Source organism: Somniosus microcephalus, chromosome 7 (genome assembly GCF_052327205.1).
Source record: "Somniosus microcephalus isolate GS21.2 chromosome 7, FLI_Smic_1.0, whole genome shotgun sequence".
NCBI lineage: Eukaryota > Metazoa > Chordata > Chondrichthyes > Squaliformes > Somniosidae > Somniosus > Somniosus microcephalus.
The window spans coordinates 12,817,893-12,833,843 of NC_140993.1; the positions used below are offsets into that span (position 1 = coordinate 12,817,893).

General features: G+C 45.7%; 1 protein-coding gene across 1 annotated transcript in view; it reads left to right on the forward strand.

Moving 5' to 3' along the window:
- Window positions 1–15,951, forward strand: part of LOC147114518 (transcription initiation factor TFIID subunit 4-like) — a 160,785-nt gene that overhangs the window by 16,459 nt on the left and 128,375 nt on the right. The window contains exons 6-9 of the mRNA XM_085992249.1: window positions 4,005–4,094; window positions 9,168–9,377; window positions 11,851–11,986; window positions 15,237–15,357. Coding sequence (XP_085848375.1) covers window positions 4,005–4,094; window positions 9,168–9,377; window positions 11,851–11,986; window positions 15,237–15,357 — 557 coding nt within the window. The remainder of the gene's footprint in view (window positions 1–4,004; window positions 4,095–9,167; window positions 9,378–11,850; window positions 11,987–15,236; window positions 15,358–15,951) is intronic.

The following is a 15,951-nucleotide window of genomic DNA, read 5'->3' on the forward strand; positions in this document are numbered from 1 at the left end:
AACTCTGGGGCATAGTCTCAGGATAAGGGGTCGGCCATTTAAAACTGAGATGAAGAGGAATTCCTTCACTGAGCGTTGTGAATCTTTGGAATTCTCTGCCCCAGAGGGCTGTGGATGCTGAATTGTTGAGTATATTCAAGGCTGAGATCGATAGATTTTTGGACTCTAGAGGAATCAAGGGATATGGCGATCGGGCGGGAAAGTGGAGTTTAGGTCGAAGATCAGCCATGATCTTATTGAATGGCGGAGCAGGCTCGAGGGGCCGTGTGACCGACTCCTGCTCCTAATTCTTGGGTTCTTAACTGCATATACACAGGTGGAACTAAGGGTATATATTTTTTTATTCGTTCATTGGATGTGGGTATCGCTGGCAAGGCCTGCATTTATTGCCCATCCCTAGTTGCCCTCCAGAAGGTGGCGCTGCAGTCCGTGTGGTGAAGGTACTCCCACAGTGCTGTTAGGGAGGGAGTTCAGGATTTTGACCCAGCGACGATGAAGGAACGGCCGATATATTTCCAAGTCAGGATGGTGTGTGACTTGGAGGGGAACTTGGAGGTGGTGGTGTTCCCATGCACCTGCTGCCCCTTGTCCTTCTGGGTGGTGGAGATCGCGGGTTTGGCAGGTGCTGCCGAAGAAGCCTTGGTGAGTTGCTGCAGTGAAAATGAATTCAACCAGTGAGGAACCAGATTCCCTAAAGGTACTCTTTCACTTGAGAGTGTGGTCTTGTATCCAGGTTGCAGTCCAGAAGGCACAGAGGCAAATTCCTGCTGATTTCAATGTGATCTTGCAAATTAAGAGGAAGTGGCAGGATTGAAATGTAATGTTTTTTGCCGATATGAAAAGCTGGGCAAATACAGGTCCAGTCACAAAAGAACCAGAGGGGGAGATGAAAATTTTTTACGCAGCGAGTTGTGATCTGGAATGCGCTGCCTGAAAGGGCGGTGGAAGCAGATTCAATAGTAACTTTCAGAAGGGAATTGGAGATGTATATAAAAAGGAGAAATTTGCAGGGACTAATTGGATAGCTTTTTCAAAGAGGAGGCACAGGCTCGATGGGCTGAATGGCCTCCTGTGTTGTATGATTCATTGTCTCAGATAACAGCGTAACCAAACCTTTGTAACTCAGTGGAACAGCATGTGTGGTCCATAATAGGGCGTTGTCGCACAGTTGGGATAAGTTTGAAGACCAAGGAGAAGAGTTGATCTTTGCAGAGGGAATGTTTGCGTAGGGGGAAGTACGGTGAATGACACTGTAAAATGCATGTTGACGTAATAAAACTCACTACGCACTTGGTTTGAACATAAAGCAAGGCTTTAATCAACTTGTTTCAGAACATGGAAGTCTAGTTGTATTTCACTAGCTCCTTGTCTTACAAAATGTCCCTGGGCAAGCTGGGCCCACGCCCGAGTATTTATACTCCTTGGACGGCGCCACCAGCTGGCCATCCAGCGTTATTTCATAAGTAGTTTCTTGATGATGAGATTTATAACACATGTTATCCCTTTCCGGTACACCGTCCTCAATTCTATTTTTTTTGAGAAGGGAAATAATTTTTCAAAGCTGGCCTTGGAGTAAACAGCACAGAAACAGGGCCATTCCACCCAACTGGGCCATGCTGGTGTTTATGCTCCACAAGAGCCTCCCCCTGCCCCTCTTCATCTCACCCTATTAACATACCCTTCTATTCCTTTCTCCCTTGTACACATATCTAGCTTCCCCTTGAATGCATCTGTGCTATTCGCCTCAACCACTCCCTGTGGTAGCGAGTTCCCCATTCTCTCCACTCTAGGTAGAGAAGTTTCTCCTGAATTCCCTATTAGATTTATTAGTAACTAGCTTATATTTATGGTCCCTAGTTTTGGACTTTCCCCCCCCCCCCCCCCCCCCCCACAAGTGGAAACATCTTCTCTGCGTCTACCCTATCAAACCCTTTCATAATTTTAAAGACCTCGATCAGGTCTCCTCTCAGCCTTCTCTTTTCTAGAGAAGAGTCCTGCCATGTTCCATCCTTCTTGATTGGTAGAACCTCTCCGTTCTGGTGTCGTCTTTGTAAATCTTCAGTTGGGTTCATGCAATTGAATCTGATTCACTCCAAGGTAAAATCTTGTGCCGAGTGAGTGTGATTTGTGGCCGTGTGTTGAATTTTGCACTTTACGAGTAGAAAATAGTTATTAAAAACTTGTTACAAGTGTGCCTAATTGGTCATAGAATGGCTACAGCACAGAAGACGGCCATTCGGCCCGTCGAGCCCGTGCCGACTCTCTGCGCGAGCACTTCAGCTAGTCCCCTTCCCTTTCCCCGTAGCCCTGCAAATTTTTTTACTTCAGGTACTTATCCAATTCCCTTTTGAAAGCCATGATTGAATCTGCCTCCACCACCCTCTCAGGCAGCGCATTCCAGATCCTAACCACTCACTGCGTAAAGTTTTTCGCCTTTGGTTCTTCTGCCAGTCACCTTAAATCTGTGTCCTCTGGTTCTCAACCCTTCCGCCAATGGGAACAGTTTCTCTCTATCTACTCTGTCTAGACCCCTCATAATTTTGAACACCTCTATCAAATCTCCCCTCAATCTTCTCTGCTCCAAGGAGAACAAGCCCAGCTTCTCCAGTCTATCCACGTAACTGAAGTCATAGTCATAACAGCACAGAAGGAGGCCATTCAGCCCATCGAGTCCGTGCCGGCTCTCTGTAGAGCAATCCAGTCAGTCCCATTCCCCCGCTCTATCCCCGTAGCCCTGCAGGTTTATTTCCCTCAAGTGCCTATCCAGTCTCCCCTTGAAAACATCGAGTGTCTCCGCTTCCACCACTTCCGTTGGCAGCGAGTTCCAGGTCCTCACCACTCGCTGCGTAAAAAAGTTTTTCCTCACATCCCCCTGTATCTCTTACCCAAAACCTTAAATCTGAATCCCCTAGTCCTTGTACCATCCACCAGTGGGAACAGCCTTTCCCCGTCTAGCCTATCCAAACCCGTCATGATCTTGTACACCTCTATCAAATCACCCCTCAACCTCCTTTGCTCTAATGAAAACAAATCCAGCTTCTCCACCCCCTCATCCGTGGAACCATCCCTGGTCCAATAAAACTTTTTTGCAGTTTTGCGAGAACGCTAGGAACAGGAACAATTTTTTTTTACTGTAAATATCAAAACCGAATGAATTTATAGTGTTGGCTCAGGTGAGATAGTTGAGAGTTTCCTGTTCCTGCACTTGACAATTTCTCCAGCCATTCACTTTTTAATTTTTGGGCAGGACACCAATGTTAATAAATGATTCTGGAATTTTAGAAATCTTGTGATGTAGTTCTGACGAAGGGCCTTCGACCTGAAACGGTGACTCTGTTTCTCTCTCCTGGATGTTGCCTGGCCTGCTGAGTTTTTCCAGCGTTTTGTTATTTGTAATGTAGGGGACTGTTTACTTTATGTCTACAGCAAATAGTGTGTGCATAAACTTAAAGCAAGTTGCTTTCGATGTTATTAATCAACATTGCAATGCAGAAAAACTGATTTAGATATTGACTGCATACAGTTCTGGTACCACATTGTCGGAAAGATGTGATTGCACTGGAGAGGGTACAGAGGAGATTTGCGAGGATGTTACCTGGACTGGAGAATTTTAGCTATGAGGAAAGATTGGATAGGCTGGGGTTGTTTCCTTTCGAACAGAGGAATTGAGGTGTATAAAATTGAGGGGTCTAGATAGAGTGGATAGGAAGGACCTAGTTCCTTTAGCAGAGAGGTCAATAACCAGGGGGCAGAGATTTAGAGTACTTCATCGGCTGTAGAGCGCTTTGGGACGTCCTGAGGTCATGAAAGGCGCTGTAGAAATGCAAGTCTTTCTTTGATTTTGCTGGTACTTGGTTGCTGTCGGACTCCAAATCTCTAAATTTTCCTCATTCAGCATTCTTGTTAAAATAAATCTAGATCTGAACCAAGCTTTATGGTCCCCATATCTCAACCTCTAAGAAACGAATGTTACAATTTTGGAATGTAATTGTTTTTTCCTTCAGGATGGCAAGATGGAAGCAGAGGAATTCACGAACCAGTTATACAAAGAACTCAAGTCTTCACCACAGCCTTACCTTGTGCCTTTTCTCAAGGTAACTGTTGCATTACCTTGTTACAATGTGCAGCTTTTAAAACTTGATCGCATTGGCCCAGAACTTGGTGTCGGGGGCTTGCTGCGCGTGCAAGCCCCCGATGTGCACTTACCCGGCGCGCCGACATCTGAAACCTGGCCCGCAGTGGATTTCCTGTCAGTGGCCCGGTTCTGATGTCGGCGCGCTGTGCTAACCTGACCCAGCGGCGTAGTTAGTGCGATGTGCCGGCTGGGATCAGGTGAGCACTGTTCAGCCAATCAGGGGAGGGGAAACTTCATTCATAAGTTTGAGAGTAAGAACTGTCAAACTCATGAGAAGCACTGCACCCCAAAACACTACTTAAACTTTAAATAAAATTTTAAAAAACATCCCATCATTAAATTAAGTATAAATAAGTTTAAAAAAATAATTTAAACAATTTTTTTTTGAAAAAAATAAATTTTTAATAAAAAGGGTCTAAAACTAAACTTACCTTATTGTAGATTCTTTAAAATAATAAACCTGTGGGGGAAAAAATTCTAAATTGCACTAAAACACCACTTACCTGTAAAAATAAATACTTACGTGTGCTTTTTACAAACGTAAAGACCGGAGGCCTTTACACATGCGCAAATCCCCCAAAACAGAGGAAATCCAAGACGCACGCGCTGCCCCCTACAGTGCACGCGCTCGCCTCTTCACCTCTTGGGCTGGAGGAGAGGAAATGCCGGTTTTCAGCGCGTGCGCTGTGCATGCTGAAAACTGGCATTTCCTCCGGCCAGACGCGTGAGTACCCCTTCCGTACTCGCGCGTTTGGGGAGGAATTACTGCCCCATTATTGTGCACTTACACTGGCACCTCTACATGGGTGGAAAGCAGTTTTCACTGTACATCAATCTTAAGGTGATTGGCAAAAGAACCAGGCGATGTGAGGAACAACTTTTTGATGCAACGCGTGGTTAGGATTTGGAATGTGCTGCTCGATAGGGCGGTGGCTACAGATTCAATAGTAGCCTTCAAAAGGGAATTGGATAAATACTTGAAGGAGAAAAAATTGCAGGGACTGAATGGCCTCCTTCTGTGCTGTACTGTATGATTGGGAGACTGCAGAGGCAACCGAAGCCATGAGGTGCGTTGTCCTCTCCAGAAGGCTCTGTCCCAGTGGTTTGAGTTGCGTAGAGCGCGATATAATTCCAGCCCTACCAAGAATTGGGTCACTAAGACAGACCATCCCTTGATGCATTGTTGTAGGGCTATTCATTCGCTAGTTGTCCAGCAGTTTCACTACAACCAACGTTGATGTAGTTGGATTGATATGAAATGTGAAACAACATTTAACTTGTTGATTGAGGGATAAATATTGGCCCCAGGACACCAGGGAGAGCTCCCCTGCTCCTCTTCGAAATAGTGCCCGTGGGATCTTTTACGCCCACCTGAGAGAGCAGACGGGTCACAGTCTAAGGATAAGGAGTGAGCCATTTAGGACAGAGATGAGGAATTTCTTCACCCTGAGAGTGGTGAACCTGTGGAATTCTCTACCATAGAAGGCAGTTGAGGCCAATTCATTAAATATATTCAAGAAGGAGTTAGATATATTTCTTAAGACTAAAGGGATATGGGGAGAAAGCAGGGACAGGGTACTGAATTTGGATGATCAGCCATGATCTCATTAAATGGCGGAGCGGGCTCGAGGGGCCGAATGGCCTACTCCTGCTCCTATCTTCTATGTTTCTATGTCCTCAGCTTAACGTCTCATCCGAAAGACGGCACCTCCGACAGTGCAGCGCTCCCTCAGCACTGTACTGGGAGTGTCAGCCTAGACGTTTGTGTTCAAATCTCTGGAGTGGGACTTGAACCCGCGACCTTCTGACTCAGAGGCGAGAGTGCTGCCCACTGAGCCACGGTTGACGTCGGCCCAGGTTTCCTTCTCTGAAGGACATTAATACCTGTTGGGTTTTTACGAAAAATCTGACCGCTTCATGGTCACTTGATTTTGTTTTTTTTTTAAAAACTTAATTCAAATTCTCTCACTGCTACGATGAGATTTGAGCTCACATTCTCCGGATGATTAGTCCAGCCCAATGGATTACTAGTCTGGAAACATATTGGGGGTGGCGGGGGGGGGGGGCTTTGTTTTGAAAATAATGGCCCAGAAATTCGGGTCGGGGGCTTCCCGCGGGTGCAAGCCCCTGACCTGCACTTGCCTCGCGCGCCGGCCATTGAGGCCTGGGCCTGTGTGGATTTCCTGTCTGTGGCCCGGTTCAGCTCCCGGCGCGCTGCGCTTGCGTGATCCAGCGGCGTAGTTAGTGCGATGAGCCGGCTGGGATCACGTGAGCACTGGGCAACCAATCGGAGGTTGCAGAAGTTCATTCATGAGTTTGATAGTAAGAACTGTCAAACTCATGAAAACTCTGGGTGCCCCAAACAGTACTTAAACTTCAAATAAAAGTTTTTAAAAAATCCCACTAATTAAATGAACTATTAATAACTGTATAAAACTAATTTAAACAATTAATCACATTTTTGAAAGATAATTTTTTTAAAAATCGGGTCTAAAAATACACTAACGTCTTTTAGAATTTTTTTTCCACAGGTTTATTATTTTTACTTTAATTAATAGACCACTTACCTTTTTAAAACTAAGTACTTACGTCTGGTTTTTAAATGTGCAAAAAGTACAGGCCTTCACACACGGGCAAACCTGTCAAAAAACAGGAAGTTCAACGCGCACGCGCTGCCTCATACGTCGCACGCGTTTCACCTCTTAACCCCTTCGTTCAGGGGACCGGAAGTGCCGTTTCCCTGTGCATGCAAGAAACTGGCACTTCCATCGGGTCGACGTGTGGGTACTCCGTCCGTATTCATACGTTGGGACCTGAATTTCTGGGCCAATCTAGTGCTTTTAGTACCTGTTCAGAGCCACTGGAGGGCACTGTTTGCACAGCTCACTGAGTGACGCAAATCCAGTACTACAACATGATAATAGGGAAACGCTCCTTTGTTTAAAATGCTGGGGGAGGTATACCTCCCAATTTTCCATCTCTGTTTTCTATTCCTGCAGTTGAGGCAGGCTATGCACTTAAATGGGGTTAGGTATGAGAGTGAGAAAATTAAAAATAAAAATTATACTTTTACATCTTGTCAGAAGACTTTCTCTGACTGAAAATGTGGCTGTAGATTTGGAGAGGTAAGCCGTGCAAGGCAGTGTAGCATAAATGTACATTTGTAAACTTTACTTCTGCATTTACATTTAAAAATGTGTTTTTTGTTTCAATCACCTAAGGATTTAATTGGGTTTTTTAAATTGTAAATGGGCATCCCCTTCCAGCGTTGGCAACTGTACATCTTGGTGTGCAGTTGTTGTGGGTGAACTCTACAATTTGAGAGTTTAAATGATGAGAGTTCTCGAACAGGAAATGCTGGAGGATGTTTGGCCTGTGGTGTGACTGGAATGGCTAAAGAATGCAATGAATATATCTGTTGGGGTTGAAGTATTGACATTGTTTTGATAATCCGAATTTCTATTATACTTGAAGGTGGGGCTAGATGGGTCCTGCAATACTCTTCTAATTCCAAGGTTTTATTCAGTAATAGTTCACCAGCCTCCCATTGCCCACTCTGAATCTAAGCCTGCCTGCTTTTCCACTTGGTGAGTCTGAGTTCAGGCCTGGGATTACACCGATCCACTGTTCCCTGTAATTTTTTTGGGTGCGCGGGCCCTTTAACTGGCTGTGCGGGCCATCATTTTTTCTGCGCGTGTGGTTATTATCATTGTAAAGCCGGTGAGCGGCCTGTGCGGGACCTCCAGACCGCTGCACGGCCACGCAACTCAACTGGAACATTGCACAGAAGCACAGCTCAGACAGGCCATTCGGCCCAACTGGTCTGTGCCGGTGTTTATGTTCCACAGGAGCCTCCTCCCACCCCTCCTCTTCTCACCCTATCAGCATATCCTTCTATTCCTTTCTCTCTCGCGTGGCATCTATACTATTTGCCTCAAACACTCCCATGTGGTCGTGTTCCACGATGATGGTTGTTGGTAGTCTGGTGACAGAACGGTTGCATCGTATTTCCGCACCCAAGCTTAGAGCAGCTGTAGAACATGATGAGCTGCCGTCATCTGAGACTCTGTTTCTTTGTTCATCTAACGGATGACAATTGAATAACCATGAAGTTTCTGCATCTGTGTGTTGGCTGTTGTGTTGCAGTTGTTAAGTTTATAGTTCTGTTCACCTATCTTGGCTGGAGTTAATTAGAATTGCATAGAGTTATATAGAACCTACGGCACAGACACCTGTCCATGCCGGCGTTTATGCTCCCCTCGAGCCTCCTCCCGTCTTTCCTCATCTAAATCTATCAGCGTAACCCTCTATTCCCTTCTCCCTCATATGCTTATCTAGCTTCTCCTTAAATGCATCGAGACTATTCGCCTCAACCACTCCCTGTGGTAGCGAGTTCCACATTCTCACCACTCTCTGGGTAAAGAAGTTTCTCTTGAATTCCCTATTTGATTTCTTGCTGACTCTCTTATATTGGTGGCCTCTAGTTATGCTCTTTGCCACAAGTGGAAAAACACTCCGTATCTACTCTTACCAAAACCTTTCAAAATGTTAAAGACCTCTATTGGGTCATCCCTCAGCCACCTTTTTTCCCAGAGAAAAGAGACCCAGCCTGTTCATCCTTTCCTGATGGGTCTAACCTCACAGTCCTGATATCATTCTTGTAAATCTTTGTTGCACCTTGTCCATTGCCTCTATCCTTTTTTATAATTTTTTTTAAATTCTGGGATGTGAGCGTCACTGGCTTTTTATAATATGGCGACCAGAACTGCACACAGTACTCCCAAGTGTGGTCTAACCAAGGTTCGATGCAAGTTTCACGTAACTTCTCCACTTTCCAATTCTATCTCTAGAAGTAAACCCCAGTGCTTGGTTTGCTTTTGTTATGGCCTTGGATCCTGGGAAAGGGATCAATTTTAAGACAGAAGATTGAGTTAATGCTAAAAGGATTCAATTCTAAAGTCATTCATGATTTTCTGCAGTGATTTCGGGGATATATAAATGTTTTTTTTTGTATTTTTTCCCCCCACCCTAGCGAAGTTTACCTGCCTTGCGGAGGTTGACGCCGAACTCCCAGGCTTTCATTCAACAGTGCCTACAGAAACCTGCAACTCCAGCTGCCCCCCTTGCGGCTGCGTCTGGAGCATCGAAACCACCCGCCCTGGGGCAGGCTGTAAGGACCATCACAGTAACGAGTGCTTCACCACAGGCCAAACTCCTGCAGACTTCGCCGTCGGCACAGATGGTAAGGAGTAACCGCATTGCTGTTACGTCGCAGCGCCTGTAGAGGCCTGTGCAATCGTAGGGAAGGCACGAGTAGGATTATATGGACCTCGGGCATAAATTACATTTCGTATCTTTCAAGGTAATTGATAAAAGAACCAGAGAGGGGAGAAGAGGAGTGTTTTTTTCTTCACGCGGCGAGTTGTGATCTGGAATGCGCTGCCTGAAAGGGCGGATTCAAAGCAGATTCAATAGTGACTTTCAAAAGAGAAGTGGATAAATATTTCAAAAGGAGAAATTTATGTGCTGTGGGGAAAGAGCAGGGGGGGAGTGGGACTAATTGGAGAGCTCTTTCAAAGGGCCGGCACAGGCACGACGGGCCACATGGCCGCCTCCTATGTTGGACGGTTCTATCTTTGTGTAAAGTAACTGTCATGAATCTTATCATGCCACGTGAAGTAACACTGGGTGGCCAGCTGGTGGCGCCGTCCAAGGAGTATAAATACTCGGGCGTGGGCCCAGCTTGCTCAGGATGTTTCTGTAGCCAGGAACTAGTGATGTAACTAGAATCTCCTGGTTGTGAAACAGTTGATTAAAGCCTTGTTTTATACTCAAACCAAGCGTTCTGTAGTATTTTTACATCAGTAATCAATGACAAATTTTAAAATCTGTGCAATTTTATGCAAGATTTAATATCGAGCAAAATAAAAACTAATATAGAATATATGTGTTTTAAGACGATGTGATTATTGTGCCAGGCAATGGGAGTGGAATTTTGGATGAATGCGTTATATAAGGAAACTTACTGCACAGCAGCTGAAGCGAGTATGTAACTTTGCTCTTGCTTTCCTCTTCAGCGTACTGAAAGGATGTTCTTGCCATAGGGGGAGTGCAGCGAAGGTTCACCTGACTGATTCCTGGGATGGCAGGACTGTTGTATGAGGAGAGATTGGGTCGACTAGGCCTGTATTCACGAGAATTTAGAAGAATGAGAGGGGATCTGATTGAAACGTTTATAATTCTGACCGGGCTAGGCAGACTGGATGCAGGGAGGATGTTTCCCCTGGTTGGGGGGGTTTAGAACGAGGGGTCACAGTCTCAGGATACGGGGTAGGACTTTTAGGACTGAGATGAGAAATTTCTTCACTCGGTGAGGGTGGTGAACCTGTGGAATTCTCTACCACAGAAGGCTGTGGAGGCCAAGTCACTGAATATATTTAAGGAGGAGATAGATAGATTTCTAGATGCAAAAGGCCTCGAGGGGTATGGGGAGAGAGCGGGAATATGGTATTGAGATCGAGGATCAGCCATGATCATATTTAAGAACATAAGAAATAGGAGCAGGAATGGGCCACTTGGCCCCTCGAGCCTGCTCCGCCATTCAATAAGATCATGGCTGATCTTTGGCTCAAAGCCACTTACCTGCCCGCTCCCCATAACCCTTCACTCCCTTATCTTGCAAAAATCTCTCTATCTCCACCTTAAATGTATTTAATGACCCAGCCTCCACGGCTCTCTGGGGCAGAGAATTACACAGATTTATGACCCTCGGAGAAGAAATCCCTCCTCATCTCCGTTCTAAAAGGGCGACCCTTTATTCTGAGACTGTCCCCGCGTTCTAGATTTCCCCACGAGGGGAAACATCCTCTCTGCATCTACCCTGTCGAGCCCCCTCAGTATCTTATATGTTTCAATAAGATCACCTCTCATTCTTCTAAATTCCAATGAGTATAGGCCCAGCCTGCTCAACCTTTCCTCATAAGTCAACCCCCTCATCTCTGGAATTAACCCAGTGGATCGTCTCTGAACTGCCTCCAATGCAAGTATATCCTTCCTTAAGTAAGGAGACCAAAACTACGCAATACTCCAGGTGTGGTCTCACCAATACCCTGTACAGTTGTAGCAGGACTTTCCTGCTTTTATGCTCCAACCCCCTTGAAATAAAGGCCAACATTCCAATTGCTTTTTTGATTATTTGCTGTACCTGCATGCTAACTTTGTTTCATGCACAAGGACCCCCAGGTCCCTCTGAACTGTAGTATTTTGTAATCTCTCTCTCCATTTAAAAAATAAGTTGCTTTTTTATTTTTCTTACCAAAGTGGATAACCTCACACTTTCCCACATTATACTCCATCTGCCAAATGTTTGCCCACTCACTCAGCCTGTCTATATCCCTTTGCAGGTTCTTTGAGTCCTCTGCACAACTTGCTTTCCCACCCATCTTTGTATCATCTGCAAACTTGGCTACATTACACTCGGCCCCTTCATCCAAGTCATTAATGTAGATTGTAAATAGTTGAGGCCCCAGCACCGATCCCTGTGGCACCCTACTAGCTATCCAACCGGAAAATGACCCATTTATCCCGACTCTCTGCCTTCTGCTATTGAATGGTGGAGTGGGCTCGAAGGGCCGAATGGCCTATTCCTGCTCCTATTTTTCTATGTTTCTACTCCACTTGTTGTCTATTCTTGTCATGATCTGATTCACTTGCAGGTTGTCCAACAGTCTGGAGTAGTTCTGAAGCCACAAGCAAGCATGCTGCCAAGGACTCCAACAGTGACTTTGCAAAGACCCCCAAACCATATCACTCTGCCTGTGTCTCAAATCCAGGCCAAAGCAGTTCAAGGAGGTAAGGGCACGTGCAAAAATGGGTTTCCTAATTTGCAAAATAACGACATGGATTTGGTTGGCGGAGGTTTCATGTTTATCAGATTATCGAGTGAAGGAAAAAAAGTCACCCATTCATGAACTGTTTCTGCTGGCGAGGTACAGCAATGTTCAGAGCCACGAGTGCTGTGTTTTTTTTTAAACTTGAGTGGGGGAGAATAAAATGAAGGCCAAATGCTTCCTCCATGATTGAGTGGTCCTTTAGTGCACCCACTCACATGTCAAAAAAAAAAAGAGACTTGTATTTCTATAGCGCCTTTCACGGCCACCGGATGTTCCAAAGCTCTTTACAGCCAATGAAGTACTTTTTCACTGTTGTAATGTAGAAAAGGCAGTTTGTGCACAGCAAGCTCCCACTAACAGCAACGTGCTAATGACCAGATCATCTGTTTTTAGTGATGTTGACTGAGGGATAAATATTGGCCAGATAACTCCCCTGCTCCTCTTCGAAATAGTGCCATGGGATCTTTTACGTCCACCTGAGAGGTTTAACGTCTCATCCAAAAGACGGCACCTCCGACAGTGCAGCACTCCCTCAGCACTGCACTGGGAGTGTCAGCCTGGATTTTTGTGCTCAAGTCTCTGGAGTGGGACTTGAACCCACAACCTTCGGACTCGGGCGAGAGCGCTGCCCACTGAGCCACAGCCTGATGGGTGTTGAGCTCGGTCTCCTCCAACTTTTTGAATTTTTCTGATCTCTGCTGCATTGGTGTGAAGAGGCATGGAGCAGAGGCGTGAAAAATTGGGAACACTTCAACAGTCTTCTCTGACAGCTGAACTTTGACTGGCCCTGGAGTAAGCTGCTCTTGGCTGCAAGTGACAACTCGGTGTCTTTTTTTTTAAAGGCGAGATTTGATCGAGGTGTTCAAAAGCATGAAGGGTTTTGATAGAGTAAATAAGGGGAAACTGCTTCCAGTGGCAGAAGGATCGGTAACCAGAGGACACAGATTGAAGGTGATTGGCGCAAGAACCAGAGGCGACACGAGGGAACACTTTATATGCAGCGAGTTGTTATGATCTGTCATGTACTACCTGAAAGGGCGGTGGAAGCAAATACAATACTAACTTTCAAAAGAGAATTGGATAAACACTCGAAGGGGGGAAAAATTGCAGGACTCTGGGCAAAGAGCAGGGCGGTGGGATTCATTGGATAGCTCTCCCGGTACAGGCATGATGGGTCGAATGACCTATCATTCTATGATGCTGCAATTATATAGGGCCCTGGTGAGACCACACCTGGAGTATTGTGTACAGTTTTGGTCTCCTTACCTAAGGAAGGATATACTTGCTTTAGAGGGAGTGTAACTAAGGTTCACCATATGGTTCCTGGGATGGGGGGATTGTCCTATGAGGAGAGATTGCGTAGACTGGGCCTATATTCTCGAGTTTAGAAGAATGAGAGGTGATCTCATTGAAACATGCAAAATTCTTGCAGGGTAGTTGCAGGGAGGATGTTTCCCCCTGGCTGGGGAGTCTGGAACCAGGGGTCACAGTCTCAGAATAAATGGTCGGCCATTTCGGACTGAGATGATGTGAAATTTCTTCATTCAGAGGGTGGTGAATCTGGAATTCTCTGCCTCAGAGGGCTGTGGAGGCTCAGTCGTTGAGTATATTCAAGACAGAGATCTATAGATTTTGGATATTAAGAGAATCGAGGGATATGGGGATAGTGCAGGAAGGTGGAGTTGAGGTAGAAGATCAGCCATGATCTTATTGAATGGCCGAATGGCCCACTCCTACAACTATTATGTTCTATGAAATGTATTGGCAATTCCAGTTAGGTTCAGAGCTACATGTACAATCCAATCACGATCTGAATTCTGATACACGCACACGCACGTTTTCTTTTGGTTTGTGGATCTGACTGATCCCGACTAAACATGTCGTGGATAATACCACATGGTGAGCAATCAAAACCAGGAGTTGCACTAAGAACTTAAGAAATAGGAGCAGGAGTCGACCATACGGCCCTTCGAACCTATTCAATAAGATCATGGCTGATCATCGACCTCAACTCCATTCCCCGCCCCCCGATCTCCATATCCCTTGATTCCCCTAAAGTCCAAAGGTCTATCGATCTCAGCCTTGACTCAGCATCCACAGCCCTCTGGGGCAGAGAATTCCAAAGATTCACAGCCCTCTGAGTGAAGAAATCCCTCCTCATCTCAGTCTTAAATAGCCGACCCTTTATCCTGAGACTGTGCCCCCTAGTTCTAGACACTCCAGCCAGGGGAAACAACCTCTCGGCATCTACCCCCTCAATGCCTCTCAGAATCTTGTATGTTTCAATGAGATCACCTCTCATTCTTCTAAACTCCAGAGAGTATCGGCCCATTCTACACAATCTCTCCTCATAGGACAGCCCTCGCTTCCCAGGAATCAATCTAGTGAACCTTCATTGCACCGCCTACATTCATACATACACAACTTAAGAATGTAAAATGTATTTGCTGACGTCACAGTGCAGTAAATTGCTCACTGAAACGTAAATGTTAAAATTAATTTGGTTGCATGATCATTTAAGGCCCTAAAGCTCGTGCATTTCTGCACACACTGCATGCAGTACAACTACATAAGAATTCCATTTCCGCCTGTGAAGGGTTCTCATCGTCACCAAGCTTGTCCTGTTGCGCTTTAGCAGTGGCTCCATGGGTAGCACTCTTGCCTCTGAGTCAGAAGGTTATGGGTTCAAGTCCCACTCCAGAGACTTGGGCACAAGAAGCTAGACTGACATCCCCAGTGCAGTGCTGAACTATCGGAGGTGCCGTCTTTCTGAAAAAGAAGTTAAACCAAGGCCCCGTCTTGCCCCCTCTGATGATGTAAAAGAACCCATGCCACTATTTCGAAGAAGAACGGGAGTTTTCCCTGGTATCCTGGCCGATACCTAAAAGAGATTATCTGGTCATTATCATATTGCTTGCTGTGGGCAGATTGTCTGCTGCATTTCCTACATTACAACAGTGACTACATTACAAAAAGTACGATTGACTGTAACGAGCTTTGGGACGTCCCAAGGTCGTGTAAGATGCTATAGAAATGCACGTCTTTCCTTATGAATTTAGAACACATTTCATGCACATTTATTTGTAAGTACGGTATCTGTCCAGAATGTGTGAAGATACACAGCATAATATTGGACTGCATTTCTGCCGTGTCTTCTGGATGCAAACTATTATCTGTTCAAAAGAATAAACTTAACTTTCTATAATCAGGTCCTGCAACTTCAGTTATAAAAGTACCATTCGTACAAGGGAGCAGGAATCCAGCAAGTGTTTCACTGCAAGCTTCACCCAGCCAAAAGATCAAGAGAGAGGTTGGAGGCATTTCTTTCAGGTAAAAACTGTTTAAAAACAAATGCGCGGAAATGATCGTTGCACGTGCGGAAGCTGCAAAAGCGTGTAACTGGGTTCTGCGATTAGTTTTGCGCTATTCATGGTGTCGCACGTCAGAATGGCCTCTGAGGGTCAGACGCGACCACCCTAAACGTGGAGATTTCAACAGGGATCCGAATACCCATCGGATTTAGTGAAGCCTGGTCCTACGGACAACCGTACGATACGCCCACTTCACGACCCGTGTTCCGCATAATTTTTTGGGGGCCGCACGGCCCATTTCATGGGCTGAGCGGCCCGTTCGCAGATTTTTTCCATTTTAAAAGCCGGCTCACCGGGCTTGAAGGGAACATTGTTCACGACCATCCCAGATATTTTACCTAGTGTCCCTCTAGCCAGTTCAGAAGAGCAGGTAACGAGCACAACCACCCACGGGGAGCCAGCAGGCGTGGTGCGGTCCGGTTCCAAGGACCATTTTAATTGTCCAAGTCCCATTTTCTGCCAGGCAGCCTTGAGGTTGAAGTCAGCCCAACAGAATCATTTAAAATGACAGCACAGGAGGAGGTCAATTAGCCCATTGAGCCTGCACTGATGC